Source organism: Oncorhynchus tshawytscha, linkage group LG06 (assembly GCF_018296145.1).
Source record: "Oncorhynchus tshawytscha isolate Ot180627B linkage group LG06, Otsh_v2.0, whole genome shotgun sequence".
NCBI lineage: Eukaryota > Metazoa > Chordata > Actinopteri > Salmoniformes > Salmonidae > Oncorhynchus > Oncorhynchus tshawytscha.
Window position 1 is genome coordinate 21,559,767 of NC_056434.1, and position 19,455 is coordinate 21,579,221.

A 19,455-nucleotide genomic window follows, 5' to 3' on the forward strand; every position below is an offset into this window, starting at 1 on the left:
TGGCCTCCAATTGCTCTTAAATACAAGTAAAACTAAATGCATGCTCTTCAACCGATCGCTACCTGCACCTGCCCGCCTGTCCAACATCACTACTCTGGACGGCTCTGACTTAGAATACGTGGACAACTACAAATACCTAGGTGTCTGGTTAGACTGTAAACTCTCCTTCCAGACCCATATCAAACATCTCCAATCCAAAGTTAAATCTAGAATTGGCTTCCTATTTCGCAACAAAGCATCCTTCTCTCATGCTGCCAAACATACTCTTGTAAAACTGACCATCCTACCAATCCTCGACTTTGGCGATGTCATTTACAAAATAGCCTCCAATACCCTACTCAACAAATTGGATGCAGTCTATCACAGTGCAATCCGTTTTGTCACCAAAGCCCCATATACTACCCACCATTCCGACCTGTACGCTCTCGTTGGCTGGCCCTCGCTTCATACTCATCGCCAAACCCACTGGCTCCATGTCATCTACAAGACCCTGCTAGGTAAAGTCCCCCCTTATCTCAGCTCGCTGGTCACCATAGCATCTCCCACCTGTAGCACACGCTCCAGCAGGTATATCTCTCTAGTCACCCCCAAAACCAATTCTTTCTTTGGCCTCCTCTCCTTCGAGTTCACTGCTGCCAATGACTGGAACGAACTACAAAAACCTCTGAAACTGGAAACAGCTTTAAGCACCAACTGTCAGAGCAGCTCACAGATTACTGCACCTGTACATAGCCCACCTATAATTTAGCCCAAACAACTACCTCTTTCCCTACTGTATTTAATTAATGTATTTATTTTGCTCCTTTGCACCCCATTATTTTTATTTCTACTTTGCACATTCTTCCATTGCAAATCTACCATTCCAGTGTTTTACTTGCTATTGTTACGGTTTTCTTCCGTCGAAGGAGAGTCGGACCAAAATGCAGCGTGGTAAGTTAGATACATGTTTAATAACGAAGAAAAAACGAACAATACAAAAACAACAAACGGAACGTGAAAACCGAAACAGCCTAAACTGGTGCAAACTAACACAGAGACAGGAACAATCACCCACGAAACACTCAAAGAATATGGCTGCCTAAATATGGTTCCCAATCAGAGACAACGAGAATCACCTGCCTCTGATTGAGAACCGCCTCAGGCAACCATAGACTTTGCTAGAACACCCCACTAAGCCACAATCCCAAAACCTACGAAAAACCCCCATACATAAACACACCATAAACCCATGTCACACCCTGGCCTGACCAAATAAATATAGAAAACACAAAATACTAAGACCAGGGCGTGACAGCTATATTGTATTTACTTTGCCACCATGGCCTTTTTTTGCCTTTACCTCCCTTATCTCACCTCATTTGCTCACATCGTATATAGGCTTGTTTATACTGTATTATTGACTGTGTTTTGTTTTACTCCATGTGTAACTCTGTGTTGTTGTATGTGTCGAACTGCTTTGCTTTATCTTGGCCAGGTCGCAATTGTAAATGAGAACTTGTTCTCAACTTGCCAACCTGGTTAAATAAAGGTGAAATAAAAAATAAATAAAAAATATCATCACTCATCAACATTATAATTATAATTCATAAAACCAGGTCTCAAGCATGGATTACACTTGAGGCCCCTGCGATCTCCACAGTTGGCTGCCTTTTCCTGTTACACTCCTTGCTTATGGAATAGCTTGCAGACCAAATTTAAAGTTGAGACTCTTGTCCCCCTTGCCCATTTTAAACATTTATTAGAAGAGTTTTATTTTTGTATTGTAACTTCTTTGGGGAATACAAGTTCTTAGGTTATTCTCCTAATAGCAAATGTAACATTCTGTCAGGCTGTATCATGGCCTGGTACGGCAACTGCACTGTCCGCAACTGCAGGGCTCCCCTGAGGGTAGTGTGGTCCGCCCAACGCATCACCAGGGGCACACTCCCTGCCCTACAGGACATCTACAGCACCCGGTGTCAAAGAAAGCCCAAGAAGATCATCAAGGACTTCAGCTACCCGAGCCATGGCCTGTTCACCCTGCTACCATGTAGCAGGCGGAGACAGTACAGGTGCATCAAAGCTGGGACAGAGAGAAGGAAAACAGCTTCTATCTCCAGGCCATCAGACTGTTAAACAGTCATCACTATCCAGAGCCCTGCACCTTAGAGACTCTTACCCTATGTACAGAGTCATTGAACACTGGTCACTTTAATAATGTTTACGTAATGTTTATTTTTCTGAAATCGTTTCTGTAGTTAGGAACAGATGAGATTTGCATTCCTGCATCATTATTCTGTTAAAATGTAATTGATCTCTGAAAAATAACTAATTGATTATTTACTTTATACACTGCTCAAAAAAATAAAGGGAACACTTAAACAATACAATGTAACTCCAAGTCAATCACACTTCTGTGAAATCAAACTGTCCGCTGGGCAACAACCCAGCAGCAGGACCGCTACCTCCGCCTTTGTGCAAGGAGGAGCAGGAGGAGCACTGCCAGAGCCCTGCAAAATGACCTCCAGCAGGCCACAAATGTGCATGTGTCTACTCAAACGGTCAGAAACAGACTCCATGAGGGTGGTATGAGGGCCCGACGTCCACAGGTGGGGGTTGTGCTTACAGCCCAACACTGTGCAGGACGTTTGGCATTTACCAGAGAACAACAAGATTGGCAAATTCGAAACTGGCGCCCTGTGCTCTTCACAGATGAAAGCAGGTTCACACTGAGCACATGTGACAGAGTCTGGAGACGCCGTGGAGAACGTTCTGCTGCCTGCAACATCCTCCAGCATGACCGGTTTGGCGGTGGGTCAGTCATGGTGTGGGGTGGCATTTCTTTGGGGGGCCGCACATGTGCTCGCCAGAGGTAGCCTGACTGCCATTAGGTACCGAGATGAGATCCTCAGACCCCTTGTGAGACCATATGCTGGTGCGGTTGGCCCTGGGTTCCTCCTAATGCAAGACAATGCTAGACCTCATGTGGCTGGAGTGTGTCAGCAGTTCCTGCAAGAGGAAGGCATTGATGCTATAGACTGGCCCGCCCGTTCCCCAGACCTGAATCCAATTGAGCACATCTGGGACATCATGTCTCGCTCCATCCACCAACGCCACGTTGCACCACAGACTGTCCAGGAGTTGACGGATGCTTTAGTCCAGGTCTGGGACGAGATCCCTCAGGAGACCATCCGCCACCTCATCAGGAGCATTGCCCAGGCGTTGTAGGGAGGTCATACAGGCACATGGAGGCCACACACACTCCTGAGCCTCATTTTGACTTGTTTTAAGGACATTACATCAAAGTTGGATCAGCCTGTAGTGTGGTTTTCCACTTTAATTTTGAGTGTGACTTCAAATCCAGACCTCCATGGGTTGATACATTTGATTTCCATTGATAATTTTTGTGTGATTTTGTTGTCAGCACATTCAACTATGTAAAGAAAAAAGTGTTTAATAAGAATATTTCATTCATTCAGATCTAGATTGTGTTATTTTAGTGTTTCCTTTATTTTTTTGAGCAGTGTATATACTGTATTCTCAACATAGTTAATCTTACTGTACATATCTTTTTCCTACATTGTGTCACAAATCCAATTCATGGTACCGATATTAGCATTTTTCGCACACACAGATCAAATCATCTATACAGTGCAATCGGAAAGTATTCAGACCCCTTGACTTTTTCCACCTTTTTGTTACGTTAGACTTTTTTCAAAAATTGATCAAATATTGTTTGCAAATATGTTTGCAAATGTATAAAAAAAAGATACCTTATTTACATAAGTATTCAGACCCTTTGCTATGAGACTCGGGTGCATCCTGTTTCCATTATCCTTGAGATGTTTCTACAACTTGATTGGAGTCATCCTGTGGTAAATTCAATTGATTGGACATGATTTGGAAAGGCACGCACCTGTCTATATAACCAAGCCATGAGGTCGAAGGAATTGTCTGTAAAGCATCCGAGACAGCATTGTGTCGAGGCACAGAGCATTTCTGCAGCATTGAAGGCCCCCAAGAACACAGTGGCCTCCATCATTCTTAAAATGGAAGAAGTTTGGAACAACCAAGACTCTTCCTAGAGCTGGCCGCCCGGCCAAAGTGAGCAATCGGGAGAGAGGGGTCATTCTGACAGAGCTCCAGACCTCCTCTGTGGGGATGGGAGAAACTTCCAGAAGCACCACCATCTCTGCAGCACTCCACCAACCAGGCCTTTATTGTAGAGTGGCCAGACGAAAGCCACTCCTCAGTAAAAGGCACATGACAGTCCGCTTGGAGTTTTCCAAAAGGCACCTAAAGGACTCTCAGACCATGAGAAACAAGATTATCTGGTCTGGTGAAACCAAGATTGAATTCTTTGGCCTGAATGCCAAGTGTCACGTCTGGAGGAAACCTGGCACCATCCCTACGGTGAAGCATGGTGGTGGCAGCATCATCATGCTGTGGGGATGTTTTTCAGCCACAGGGTCTGGGAGACTAGTCATGATCGAGGCAAAGATGAACAGAGCAAAGTACAGAGAGATCCTTGATTAAAACCTGCTCCAGAGCCCTTTGGACCTCAGACTGGGGTGAAGGTTCACCTTCCAACAGGACAACGGCCCTAATCACACAGCCAAGACAATGCGGGAGTGGCTCCGGGACAGGTCTCTGTCCTTGAGTGGCCCAGCCAGAGCCTAGACCTGAACCCACCCGAACATCTCTGGAGAGACCTGATAATAGCTGTGCCGTGACGCTCCTCAACCAACCTGACAGAACTTGAGAGGATCTGCAGAGAAGAATGGAAGAAACTCCCCAAATACAGGTGTATCAAGCTTGAAGTGTCATACCCAAGAAGACCCGAGGCTATAATAGCTGCCAAAAGGTGCTTCAAAAAATTACTGAGTAAATAGTCGGAATACTTATGTAAATGTGATATTAAAGCTTTTTATTCGTTATACATTTGCTTAAATGTCTAAACCTGTTTTTGCTTTGTTATTATGGGGTATTGTCTGTAGAGGAATATAATACATTTTAGAATAAATCTGTAATGTAACAAAATATGGAAAGAGTCAAGGGGTCAGAATACTATCCAAATGCACTGTAAGTGACTGAGTTTCACAATCAATTTTAGATACTTTTTGAAGATTTGGACACGATAACCAAGACCAAGACTTGGATGAGATGTTTGCCACAAATCCTAAAACATTAGCATTTGGAAACAAAGTAAACAAAAATCCTGGATTGCTGTCAAACCTTGTCCATAGACTGCTTACAGTGTAAGGAAACCAATATGTAATTTGGGTGAATTATCCTTGATAAGTGCCTAATATCCACAACATTTCTGCTGGATAAATTATTTTAAACGGGTGAATGCTCATTAGCCAATAGATCTTAATCCTATTACTGCTGTAGCAGAGGGAGAGGACAAGAGGAGAGGAAGGGAGAAGAGATGAAAGGGGAGGGGAGTAAGGGGAAGAGCAGAGAGGAAAGGAAAGGAGAATGGAGGGAAGGAGTAGAGGAGTGGATGAGGGGACGAGGAGGCCTGACCTGGGCCCTCCAGGGGATCCTGATGTGTTCTATTCTGTCTGGACTCTGGGGGAATTGAATGGGAAGGTCACTGATAGTACAGGGCAATTATCATAATGAGGGACTCTGATAATGCATCACACACAATCATAAAAAATCCATCCGTGCCTACACAGACACATTTAATCGCTCTTCAATCTGGGCCCTTACATTTAGCCCCAATCCTGTAATCACTAGCTAAGCTTCTCTCATCTGGCCAAGCCAGTCTAATTAAATATTTGTTGAAATATTCGGGCATCTTCCTTTTCAGTACTCACATAAATCCAGTTGATTTGAGATGTTTAATTTATTTGCACCTCGTTCCCGCTCCCCCTCTGACAGACATCGATGAGTGTTTTCATGGTTTTGTGGAGTGTGATGACAAAGCCATCTGTGTCAACTTGCCCGGGTGGTACCACTGCGAGTGTCTGGATGGCTACCACGACAACGGCTTGTTCTCTACTAATGGGGAGTCGTGCATAGGTGAGTTGATTCGCTCCTTTCATCACAAGACCAAAAGAAACATTGCGGTTGTAGGCAATCTTTATTCACCTAGTCACATATGATAATTTATATTGATATCACATAGAGTATACCTACAAACGAGTTTGTTTTTCCATGATTCTAGTCTAGTGTACTCTAACATTGGGGCGGCAGGGTAGCCTAGTGGTTAGAGCATTGGACTAGTAACCGAAAGGTTGCAAGTTCGAATCCCTGAGCTGACAAGGTACAAATCTTTCATTCTGCCCCTGAACAGGCAGTTAACCCACTGTTTCTAGGCTGTCATTGAAAATAAGAATTTGTTCTTAACTGACTTGCCTAGTAAAAAATGTTTTAAAACATCATAGCAGCGTCTAACCATTGCAGAACTAGAAATGTCCTTGGTCTTCTTTTGACCAGTCGTTTTTGCTGTCGGGTGTGGGTAACAATATTTTGGGACTGGACATACCATTACTAGTGCATTTTCCTCAAAATCCCTGTCTGCTTTTTACTGCTCATTCAATCTTTCTGGAACATTCTCTGAAGCTGCCTGCCAAGAGCTTGTCACATGTCAAAATGGAGGGAAACCCTTATGCAGTTACGCCTCAGTAGTGACAGTACTACAGCTCTGTGTCTGTCTGCGCTATAGACAAATGTTACCTGTCAAGTCTAGCCGATCCACACAGAGCACATCAGAGACTGTCAGAGAGGTGAACATACTGGGAAGAACAAAGCCAACTGCAGTTATAATTTGATGAAAAATGGTCTCTGGGGGGACGAAATTACGAAGTGTTTTGACAAGAAAGCGCACTTTAGTTTACTGAGGCTGAGAGCTGTTAGAATATAATACATGTGCTTCCTTTGTATTTTTTAAAGCAGTAAGATGCATGTGAATTTAAGCATGACCTACAGCATTTGACCTCTATTGAGCATATGCCTGAAGTCATCTCTCTGGCTCCCTACAGATATCAATGAATGCAAGACGGGGAGGAACACCTGTGCCAATGACACGGTGTGCTTCAACTTAGAGGGGGGCTATGACTGCAGGTGCCCCCACGGGAGGAACTGCACCGGAGACTGTATTCATGACAACAAAGTCAAACACAATGGACAGATCTGGGTGCTGGACAATGATAGGTGCTCAGTCTGCTCTTGTCAGGTGAGACAGAGAGGATGATGGGTGAAAAAAACTATGATCAGGTCAGGGGCGTTCTATTGGTTGATGTAAAGCATTATGATGACTTTATTAATTCAGTTAGTTATATGATTAATACAGGTCTGAAGAATTTAGATGTGTCTAGAACCAGTTATTTGGAAAACTTAGTTTTTAATTAAGCAAAAAACCTAACATTTATCTAATCATTATTAGGCTACAGTCTTGTCATGTTTAGTCATTTAGCGTTTACTTCTGGATAATGTCTGGTGTATGGGAATGCTTGCAGGTGATTATAGAGGATCAGGATGGGTATTTAACAATCAAGCATTATATTATTCATTTGATTAAAGAGGAGGGCAGAAATTAAGCTGTAATGAAATTAGTCATTTTAATTGATTGGAGAAATTGAGAACCTGCCTATCAGAATTAGTAGTATTGAACAGCTGAGCAAACAGTTAAATGAGTAAACATGTTATTGTTTTGTAATGTTCACGGTCAGCTAGTAGAGAGCAATGGTAATATTGAGTGTGTGTAATCAACCAATAACCAAGGTCAACAACTAGTAAATATTGAGTTTGGGTTATGGAGACTGTACTTTACAATAGTTGTTCAAATCAAATTGTATTTGTCACATGCGCTGAATACAACAGGTGTAGACCTTAACAAGAAATGCTTACTTACGAGCCCTTAACCAACAATGCAGAGTTTTTAAAAAGTAAGTTACTGACAGTTGATTGACAGACAGTGTATCGCCCCCCTCCCCTCTGTGCAGACTGGCCGGGTGATGTGCAGGAGGATGGTGTGTGACTGTGAGAACCCGACAGCTGATCTGTTCTGCTGTCCAGAGTGTGACCCTCGCCTCAGCAGCCAGTGTCTGCACCAGAACGGCCTGCTGACCTATGCCAGTGGAGACACCTGGGTGGAGAACTGCCAGCAGTGCCAGTGTCTGGTGAGTACCAATAATACACACCCTATAAATAGATAGAACACACTGTACTGGACTCTGCTTTAAATCAAATCAAATTGTATTTATCACATGCGCTGAATACCACTGGTGTAGACTTTACAGTGAAATTCTTGCTTACGAACTTTTCCAAACAATGCAGAGTTTTAAAAAAATGAATAATAAATAGTATCTAACACAAGAGGAATAAAATAAAATACGCAAGAATGGAGCTACATATACAGGGACATACATGTATATACAGGGAATACCAGTACTAGTACTTTCCTGATTAATGTATGGGAGATAGTGTGTGTGTGTGTGTGTGTGTGTGTGTGTGTGTGTGTGTGTGTGTGTGTGTGTGTGTGTGTGTGTGTGTGTGTGTGTGTGCTGTATACAGGTTTCTATGTCCACAGGTCTCTATGCCCTGCAATATATATTACTGAATTACGATGTGTCAAGAGCGTTCTCTATTGAATCTACTCAGAGAAATGCGCACTGTTTGCATTGACTCTCCACTGTTGACCTTTTCCTAGGTCCCCGCATCCCTGCTGTTCAAACAACAGGAAGGCTTTTTTACGAGGATTTCATACTAAATCTGACAGAATATCACATCCTACCGCCTTCAATAAGCCTTTCAGACGCTCTTCACCACCAGCCATATGTTTATTAAATGCAAATGTCACACTTGGCATTCACCCTGGCCATTCCACTCCCAGATAAAAGTAACACTTAGCTGCATTTGTGTCAATCTGCCTTTGCGTCGACCCATAAATCATCTTTAGCTTTGTTGTTCTGCCAGCTCTCTCCCGCCCGCCCGTTCCCTCGGAGGAGTGGCATTACCGTTGGTTCTTTTTTCCCTCAGATCAAACAGAATGTTGTAGCCACACATACAGCCTTCCCACCTCACTCTCCTTCTGTGATTAACATATGCATGCACACACATACATCATGTTGCACACACACACACACACACACACACACACACACGAAGACAGCTACCAGCCAAAATGGTATAAACAGCAGCACGCGAAAGAGAGGAGTGGAGGAGAATGGTGAGAGATACGTGTGGGATCTAGAAGCGTGACCGCGACGTGAAATTAACCTTGAATGCCTACACAGTTAGCAGAGCCAGAACCATACTGGCCCTGCTCTGCTCAGCAGGGAAACGGACAAGCAATTCTCTAAGACAAAGATACAAATTCCCTTTTAAATTACATGTATTTTTGTGAATATTTGAATGACAGAATATGGCTCTTTGACGTATGTATCTCTGAGTTGCTACTATAGGTATTAGACGTAATGGGTATAGGATACTATTTTAGCCTTAGATTTGGAGGCTTGAAACATGGTTGTTGTTCGCCACGCTGTTGTCTAACCAAGGAACATTTCTGGCAAAGCTCCCTAAACCAAATGTAATTCACCGGTAAATGTAATTCTCCTGAAACACGCTGAAACATTTATGCCTTTTTATAGGACCATCTTCTGTAAAGCGCACTGAGATCTAAAAACATGATTTTTTTTAAAGAGAAAGAGTGGCCTATTTAGAAACTTATCAGTGACTTACCCAACTGCCAGGGCTCATGTGAAGGTGATTGAAGGACATCACATACTCTTATCACAGGGTTCTTCAACCCTGTTCCTGGAGAGCTACCCTCCTGTGGGTTTTTGCTCCAACCCCAGTTTTGACTGATGTCATTCAGTTTATCAACCAGCTAATTATTAGAATCAGGTGCGCTAGATTAGTGTTAGAGTGAAAATCTACAGGACGGGAGCTCCTGCTCTATCATGTTACACAGACTGCAGTTCGGCATCGGAGCCGACTTCAGTGGGAAAATTCTCACCTTTGATCGTCACTGGCACGCTGATTCGCGGATTAATCCGGGTTTCAACTGTACCAGGGAGATGGCAGACCGTGTGTAAGGCGTTGTGTGGGCGAGCGGTTTGCTGATTTCCTACATTGTGAACAGAGTACCCTATGGTGTCGGTGGGGTTATGGTATGGGCAGGCATAAGCTATGGACAATGAACACAATTGCATTTTATCGATGGCAATTTTAATGCACGGAGATACCGTGACGCGATCCTGAGGCCCATTGTTATGCCATTTATCCGCCATCACCTCATGTTTCAGCATGATTATCTGTACAGAATTCCTGGAAGCTGAAAATGTCCCAGTTCTTCCATGGCCTGCATACTCATGGCACATTTTACCCATCGAGCATGTTTGGGATGTTATGGATCAATGTGAACAACAGCGTGTTCCAGTTCCCGCCAATATCCAGCAACTTAGCACGCCATTGAAGAGAAGTGGGACAACATTCAACAGGCCACCATCAACAGCCTGATCAACTGATCAAGATATGCTGTGCTGCATGAAGCAAATGGTGCTCACACCAGATACTGACTTGTTTTATGATCCACGTCTCTACCTCTTTTTTTTTAAGGTGTTTGTGACCAACAGATGCATATCTCTATTCCCAGTCATGTGAAATCCATAGATTAGGGCCTAATGAATTTATTTCAGTTGCCTGATTTCCTTATATGAACTGTAACTCAGTAAAATCATTGAAATTGTTGAATGTTGAGTTTATATTTTTGTTCAGTGTAAATTGAAGGTCTTTATATCAAAAAGAAGAGCGATTTTGGTTTGTAACCCTGGAAAAATGGTCTTTGAACTCGCTAAATTGACCCCCTTTTCAATTGATCCCTCTGAGAATAACTGCTCCAAAAGCGAGATGCGCATCTGGAAAAATATTCTGTCATATTTTATTCTGTTATATTACGTCATGTTTTGTACTATAAAATAGGTGAGTCTTGACTGTGAACTGGGCGCATGAAATAAGTATCTTGTCTGATAAATTAACAAAACAAAGCTGTGCCATTGCGCAGCCATTGGCTTCCACAAGCAAGGGCCATTGCTGAGGTTACTGCCTTTTTGAAGATTGTGTCCCACGATAATATAACCAGTTGATATTATGGTTTCATCAAATCAAATCGTCGGCATGGGCTCTACAAGGTGTCAAAAGCGTTCCACAGAGATGCTGGCCCTGTTGACTCCAATGCTTCCAACAGTTGTGAAGTTGGCTGGATGTCCTTTTGGGGGTGGACCATTCTTGATACACATGGGAAACTGTTGAGTGTGAAAAACCCAGCAGCGTTGCAGTTCTGGACACAAACTGGTGCACCTGTCACCTAATACGACACCCCGTTCAAAGGCAGTTAAGCCTTTTGTCTTGCCCATTCACCCTCTGAATGGCACACATACACAATCTATGTCTCAATTGTCTCAAGGTTTAAAAATCCTTCTTTAACCTGTCTCCTCCCTTTCATCTACACTAATTGAAGTGGATTTAACAAGTGACATCAATAAGGGATCATAGCTTTCACCTGGATTCACCTGGTCAGTCTATGTCATGGAAAGAGCATAATGTTTTGTACACTCAGTGTATATGGGCAATTTAGCAATTAGGATTTGTTATCTGTAATGGCTATGATATATTAGGCATTGTTGGCCTACAGATAAATGAGCAAAAACATTTCTGGCCATGTGTTCTAAAAATATATTTTTTATTTGAGTACTTGAGTTCAATATAATTTATTATGGAAAAACCTAATAAAAATTGTTGTTCTGTTCATCACATTTAATTTTTTCAAACATTTTTGGGGAACCCCGAATTTCAGTCTGCCACCCATGGAGGGACCTACCTGCATTTGTCCAATAGAAGCTCTTGTTTTCATTGCAAAACGTTTTCCGTTTTGAGTGAACACTTTCCTTTGCAAAAGGTTTTGCAACAGATGAAATGTTTTGCAATGGAATCCGACTAATGAATACTGTGTGTGTGTGTGTGTGTGTGTGTGTGTGTGTGTGTGTGTGTGTGTGTGTGTGTGTGTGTGTGTGTGTGTGTGTGTGTGTGTGTGTGTGTGTGTGTGTGTGTGTGTGTGTGTGCTCTCTTTTTCCAAGTAGGTGTAAACCACAAAAGCTCAGGGATGAAAATGTTAACAGAACTAGGTCATGCAGAATCATAGCTTAACCAGAATCTATAAAGTTGGCCAGAATATATGTCATGTATTCACTGGCTTATTGAAACGACTGCTGGAGAAATCCAATAAGGCGTTCTCTACTGCAACTGTGTAGTGATTAATATAAGAGGGAGAATGAACGGGTGACCAAAACAACTCCATTAGGAAACACAGAACATTTAGACCAGTGTCTGAAAATGTCTTTCTTCTGATACTGCTACTCCTACACAACAACATTCTTAGCCTCATGTACTGTACATCTATGATGTATCTGGACAAAATGTCTATGTTTACATGATAATGACTGCGTCAGGGTGGTATAGAAGTATGCCTAAACATTTGGCAAGGGACAGGATCTATTCAATACAATTGTAGGGGTGATGGGCTGCACATACCAGTGGAGGCTACTAAGGTGAGGACAGCTCTTAATAATGTCTGGAATGGAGTCAATGGAATGGTATCAAACACATGGTTAATACCATTCCATTGGCTCCATTCCAGCCATTATTATGAGCCGTCCTCCCCTCAGCAGCCTCCATGGGTATGTATCATTGTATTATCCCAGTGATATGACTCCAGTCTGTCTTTCTGTCTCGCCCATCCACAGCAGGGACAGGTGGACTGCTGGCCCCTGTTGTGCCCCCATGTGGACTGTGAATTCACGGTGGTGCCCGAGGGCGAATGCTGTGCCCGCTGCGTCACTGATCCCTGCCAGGCCGACACCATACGCAACAACATCACCAAGACGTGCATGGACGAGCACGGCATCCAGCGCTTCAGCGGGTCCTCATGGGTCAAACACAGCACCGAGTGCACCCTCTGCCAGTGCAAGGTAACAGCCATGGATTTTCATTATATCTATGCAGACTTAAGCCAACCATACCCCATGTTGGCGCTAAACACTCCATGACTATCGAAATTCTAAATGTCAAACCAAGTTAGCCTTTCAGTGAGAAATAACAGAACATAATAACAGAACCTCATTCTGGTTTGTCTAACAGTGACCCACTCTAAAGTCTCTCTCTCCTCCTCTCTTTCAGAATGGACATATCTGTTGCTCAGTGAACCCCATGTGCCTTTAGTTCCTGAAGCTCTGAAGGCACCTCCCTGTACAGTGTTATCCATGTAAAAACAACCAGCGTTTTCCACCCTCCAGCCCAACTTCTTTATACCAAATACAAAACATGTATCATAGAACACAGATGGACTACAGTACCCACAAGCCCCCTCTGTGTTCAGCCTCACCAATCAGGGTGACCTGTGTGCATTGAGGAACACCCCCAAATCATCTGCAACATGACGCTGTAAAATACTATTATACTGGCATGAATGTGCTCGATGTAGAAACATTTTGCTAATTTCTAAACTCTTTAAATGTCAATGATATCCTAGATAGTGGTTGTTTTAGTGTAAGTTTCATTTGCTACACTATTAAAGTTGTCGATATTTTGTGGTCCTCTAGCATTATTTTCTATTCATCTTTTACATTTATTTCCAGGCTTGTTAATGTGTAATGGTGAATAAAGTATTTCAATTTACATGAATTGTTTGAGCTTGTCTTTATTAAGATGTTGTGTATTAGTCATTGGAAACCATCGATCTCTGTATTCATATGAAGTCAAAAACTCATCCTCTCAGGTCTCGTGTACCTGAAAATTCAATCAACACAGATGACAAATAACTTGAGCTGTGCCTTCCCAGACCTCCCCACTTCCTGTGAAGAGGATAGCGAGGTGAGAGTTAGTTCATGTCAGAACACATGTTTGTGTGACAGTGTGTTAGAGCAGAAAAGAGGAGAGGAAACTCAGCCTGACACCAGCAATCACAGCCTATCAGTGGTACCGACACATCATCACGCCTGACCTTTCACATCAAATATTCATTGAGCAGGTGGACTTCCTCTGTCTGCACTGCTGCCGGTGTACATGGTGCTGGTGTTGATTACATTGTACAGTGCAGGATCAAGAACCATCAGTCTGATTTTGAATGGATTTTTAAATTTTTTTATTTCACCTTTATTTAACCAGGTAGGCTAGTTGAGAACAAGTTCTCATTTGCAACTGCGACCTGGCCAAGATAAAGCATAGCAGTGTGAACAGACAACACAGAGTTACACATGGAGTAAACAATTAACAAGTCAATAACACAGTAGAAAAAAAGAGAGTCTATATACATTGTGTGCAAAATGCATGAGGTGGTAGGCGAATAATTACAATTTTGCAGATTAACACTGGAGTGATAAATGATCAGATGGTCATGTACAGGTAGAGATATTGGTGTGCAAAAGAGCAGAAAAGTAAATAAATATAAACAGTATGGGGATGAGGTAGGTAAAATTGGGTGGGCTATTTACCGATAGACTATGTACAGCTGCAGCGATCGGTTAGCTGCTCAGATAGCAGATGTTTGAAGTTGGTGAGGGAGATAAAAGTCTCCAACTTCAGCAATTTTTGCAATTCGTTCCAGTCACAGGCAGCCAAATGAGGTGTTGGCTTTAGGGATGATCAGTGAGATACACCTGCTGGAGCGCGTGCTACGGGTGGGTGTTGCCATCGTGACCAGTGAACTGAGATAAGGCGGAGCTTTACCTAGCATGGACTTGTAGATGACCCAGTGGGTCTGGCGACGAATATGTAGCGAGGGCCAGCCGACTAGAGCATACAGGTCGCAGTGGTGGGTGGTATGAGGTGCTTTAGTAACAAAATGGATGGCACTGATAAACTGCATCCAGTTTGCTGAGTAGAGTGTTGGAAGCTATTTTGTAGATGACATCGCCGAAGTCGAGGATCGGTAGGATAGTCAGTTTTACTAGGGTAAGTTTGGCGGCGTGAGTGAAGGAGGCTTTGTTGCGGAATAGAAAGCCGACTCTAGATTTGATTTTAGATTGGAGATGTTTGATATGAGTCTGGAAGGAGAGTTTACAGTCTATCCAGACACCTAGGTACTTATAGATGTCCACATATTCTAGGTCAGAACCATCCAGGGTGGTGATGCTAGTCGTGCGTGCGGGTGCAGGCAGCGAATGGTTGAAAAGCATGCATTTGGTTTTACTAGCATTTAAGAGCAGTTGGAGGCCATGGAAGGAGTGTTGTATGGCATTGAAGCTCGTTTGGAGGTTAGATAGCACCATGTCCAAGGACGGGCCGGAAGTATACAGAATGGTGTCGTCTGCGTAGAGGTGGATCAGGGAATCGCCCGCAGCAAGAGCAACATCATTGATATATACAGAGAAAAGAGTCGGCCTGAGAATTGAACCCTGTGGTACCCCCATAGAGACTGCCAGAGGACCGGACAGCATGCCCTCCGATTTGACACACTGAACTCTGTCTGCAAAGTAGTTGGTGAACCAGGCAAGGCAGTCATCAGAAAAACCGAGGCTACTGAGTCTGCCGATAAGAATATGGTGATTGACAGAGTCGAAAGCCTTGGCAAGGTCGATGAGGACGGCTGCACAGTACTGTCTTTTATCGATAGCGGTTATGATATCGTTTAGTACCTTGAGTGTGGCTGAGGTGCACCCGTGACCGGCTCGGAAACCAGATTGCACAGCGGAGAAGGTACGGTGGGATTCGAGATGGTCAGTGAACTGTTTGTTGACTTTGCTTTCAAAGACCTTAGATAGGCAGGGCAGGATGGATATAGGTCTGTAACAGTTTGGGTCCAGGGTGTCTCCCCCTTTGAAGAGGGGGATAACTGCGGCAGCTTTCCAATCCTTGGGGATCTCAGACGATATGAAAGAGAGGTTGAACAGGCTGGTAATAGGGGTTGCGACAATGGCGGCGGATAGTTTCAGAAATAGAGGGTCCAGATTGTCAAGCCCAGCTGATTTGTACAGGTCCAGGTTTTGCAGCTCTTTCAGAACATCTGCTATCTGGATTTGGGTAAAGGAGAACCTGGAGAGGCTTGGGCGAGTAGCTGTGGGGGGGGGGCGGAGCTGTTGGCCGAGGTTGGAGTAGCCAGGAGGAAGGCATGGCCAGCCGTTGAGAAATGCTTGTTGAAGTTTTCGATAATCATGGATTTATCGTGGTGACCGTGTTACCTAGCCTCAGTGCAGTGGGCAGCTGGGAGGAGGTGCTCTTGTTCTGCATGGACTTCACAGTGTCCCAGAGCTTTTTGGAGTTAGAGCTACAGGATGCAAATTTCTGCCTGAAGAAGCTGGCCTTTGCTTTCCTGACTGACTGTGTGTATTGCTTCCTGACGTCCCTGAACAGTTGCATATCGCGGGGACTATTCGATGCTATTGCAGTCCGCCACAGGATGTTTTTGTGCTGGTCGAGGGCAGTCAGGTCTGGAGTGAACCAAGGGCTATATCTGTTCTTAGTTCTGCATTTTTTGAACGGAGCATGCTTATATAAAATGGTGAGGAAGTTACTTTTAATGAATGACCAGGCATCCTCAACTGACGGGATGAGGTCAATGTCCTTCCAGGATACCCGGGCCAGGTCAATTAGAAAGGCCTGCTCACAGAAGTGTTTTAGGGATGTGTTTGAAAGTGATGAGGGGTGGTCGTTTGACTGCGGATCCGTAGCGGATAGAGGCAATGAGGCAGTGATCGCTGAGATCCTGGTTGAAGACAGCGGAGGTGTATTTGGAGGGCCAGTTGGTCAGGATGACGTCTATGAGGGTGCCCTTGTTTACAGATTTAGGGTTGTACCTGGTGGGTTCCTTGATGATTTGTGTGAGATTGAGGGCATCTAGCTTAGATTGTAGGACTGCCGGGGTGTTAATCATATCCCAGGTTAGGTCACCTAACAGAACAAACTCTGAAGCTAGATGGGGGGCAATCAATTCACAAATGGTGTCCAGGGCACAGCTGGGAGCTGAAGGGGGTCGGTAGCAGGCGGCAACAGTGAGAGACTTATTTCTGCGGAGAGTAATTTTTAAAATTAGTAGTTTGAACTGTTTGGGTATGGACCTGGAAAGTATGACATTTACTTTGCAGGCTATCTCTGCAGTAGACTGCATCTCCTCCCCCTTTGGCAGTTCTATCTTGACGGAAAATGTTATAGTTGGGTATGAAAATCTCTGAATTTTTGGTGGCCTTCCTGAGCCAGGATTCAGACACGGCAAGGACAATCAGGGTTAGCAGAGTGTGCTAAAGCAGTGAGTAAAACAAACTTAAGGAGGAGGCTTCTGATGTTGACATGCATGAAACCAAGGCTTTTTCGATCACAGAAGTCAACAAATGAGGGTGCCTGGGGACATGCAGGGCCTGGGTTTACCTCCACATCACCCGCGGAACAGAGGAGGAGTAGTATGAGGGTGCGGCTAAAGGCTATCAAAACTGGTCGCCTAGAGCGTTGGGGACAAAGAATAAAAGGAGCAGATTTCTGGGCATGGTAGAATATATCCAGGGCATAATGCGCAGACAGGGGTATGGTGGGGTGCGGGTACAGCGGAGGTAAGCCCAGGCACTGGGTGATGATAAGAGAGGTTGTATCTCTGGACATACTGGTTGTAATGGGTGAGGTCACCGCATGTGTGGGAGGTGGGACAAAGGAGGTATCAGGGGTATGAAGAGTGGAACTAGGGGCACCATTGTAAACTAAAACAATGATAACTAACCTGAACAACAGTGTACAAGGCATATTGACATTTGAGAGAGACATACAGCGAGGCATACAGTAATCACAGGTGTTGATTGGGAGACTGTATACTGTGATACAGTATACACAATGTCCCAATTGGTTTGCTTTGCTTCCTTCCACTGGTTCAAGAGGTAATGGTAATACTAGTATGATTCAGAGTACAGTGCTTAAAACTCCTAAAATAATTAGCATATCAATATACAGGCTGGCTGGGAGGAATAAGTTGTGCCTGAAGAAGACAAACCAACTAATTCCCTGGGTCTCCCTAGCAGCAGCTTCTTACATGAACAAAAACAAAGCGGAACCGAATCATGGAGCACATTGGTATTCTACCATTTCCTCCTCCCTCAGTGGAACATTTGCCATCTCTCTCTCCTTCGAAACGTGTTATACCTGTCAAATGATGAATATAGGCTACTGTGAACGTGTGCCTGACTGCAATGAAAGTGTGCATGTGTGCGCATACGAGCGTGTCTGGTTTATGTGTGTGTATATGTGCGTCCGCAGTGGCTGGAAGCACACTGGCAAGGGCACCATCTGGCAGGCTTTGGTCCAGTGACTGCAAGCCGGTGGTGGCTCGTAGCTGGTGGTGGCTCCTTGCCAGGGGCACAGGGGTAGTGGCCCGGCGGGGCAGAGTGGTTGTCCAGCTGGCTCCTAAATGTCCAATTTTCCATGGTGGGGTAAGTTGAACTCACCGCAACAGATGTCTCCACCCACATTACTGCCTGTCCTGTGTTCATTACTAATGGACACTCTTATTATTGGGTTTGGCATTGGCAGGAGGACTAAGGCTGTGGAGCAGCGCAATAGTTTTACGTGGAGATCTGTAAACACTGTAGCCTTCATAAACCATTAGTTTACAATATGCGTGTTAGTTGACATTGACAACTCTCAAGGCATCAGAAGAGTAATGTATTGGAGGTCAGTCATCAGACATTATTGAACCCTTTCATAGATCTTGGATGTACAGTGTAGAATGCTACAGTAGCTTGATTCCTCTGTAGGGGACCTGGTTCATATTCTCTGTGTGTCAGAGGGAGCAGCAGAGACTCAACCTCAACTCTTTATTAATTGGCAAATTTGTTCATATGTAAATCCAAGACAGTGCTGACTCTATGTATAGCAAAGCCTCCAATTATCACTATATGTCTGGATTTAGCCTACATTTAACTAGATATTACATGCAGTATGTGCTTATTTGGCAAAATAGTTGGTTGGTTGAATGCACTAAAGCTGCAGTCACTTATTTTTGATTCTCCCAACAAGTGTTGTGTATTGCATCAGTAAGTAAATTAAGGGAGGTGTCAACACTCAAGGCTATACTAGCTGAGAAACCACCTCCTATGCATAGCCATACAGTATATGTGCAGGTATTAGTTCCACAGTGTGCAACCACCATTGCTTAACTCAAAGCACTTCATCCTCGCTGATAAAAATGAACTCTCGCCACCTCTCTATTCCAAAGAAAAGGAAGCAGAAGAAAATCAATCGGAGTAATACTTTTTTTTGTCCGTCAATCTCTCTTCCAAGCGAGTGACTGGATATAGGCTACCCAGGGACTAATCTGAGCCCCCTGTCTCACAGTAGGAATCATGGAAGGGATAACATCATCATCCACAGCGCCAGACACAGCTGACAGACACACTGTCTTCAGACCAGACCAGCCTGCCTCTGTCCTGACTGATGGATTCACAGGAGACTCACAGTTCACAGACATGAAGTTGAACTAAAATTTGTTTG

The 19,455-nt window shown here is 44.0% G+C and overlaps 1 protein-coding gene across 2 annotated transcripts in view; it reads left to right on the forward strand.

Moving 5' to 3' along the window:
- The window catches only part of LOC112252235 (protein kinase C-binding protein NELL2), a 101,036-nt gene extending 87,371 nt beyond the window's left edge, over nucleotides 1-13,665 (forward strand). Inside the window, exons 16-20 of one of the 2 annotated variants that reach the window (XM_024423297.2) lie at nucleotides 5,869-6,009; nucleotides 6,972-7,165; nucleotides 7,935-8,111; nucleotides 12,735-12,959; nucleotides 13,168-13,665. In XM_024423297.2, coding sequence (XP_024279065.2) covers nucleotides 5,869-6,009; nucleotides 6,972-7,165; nucleotides 7,935-8,111; nucleotides 12,735-12,959; nucleotides 13,168-13,209 — 779 coding nt within the window. In that variant the 3' untranslated portion in view covers nucleotides 13,210-13,665. The remainder of the gene's footprint in view (nucleotides 1-5,868; nucleotides 6,010-6,971; nucleotides 7,166-7,934; nucleotides 8,112-12,734; nucleotides 12,960-13,167) is intronic. The other variant, XM_024423298.2, reaches the window with a different exon arrangement.
- The last annotated feature ends 5,790 nt before the right edge of the window (nucleotides 13,666-19,455 follow it).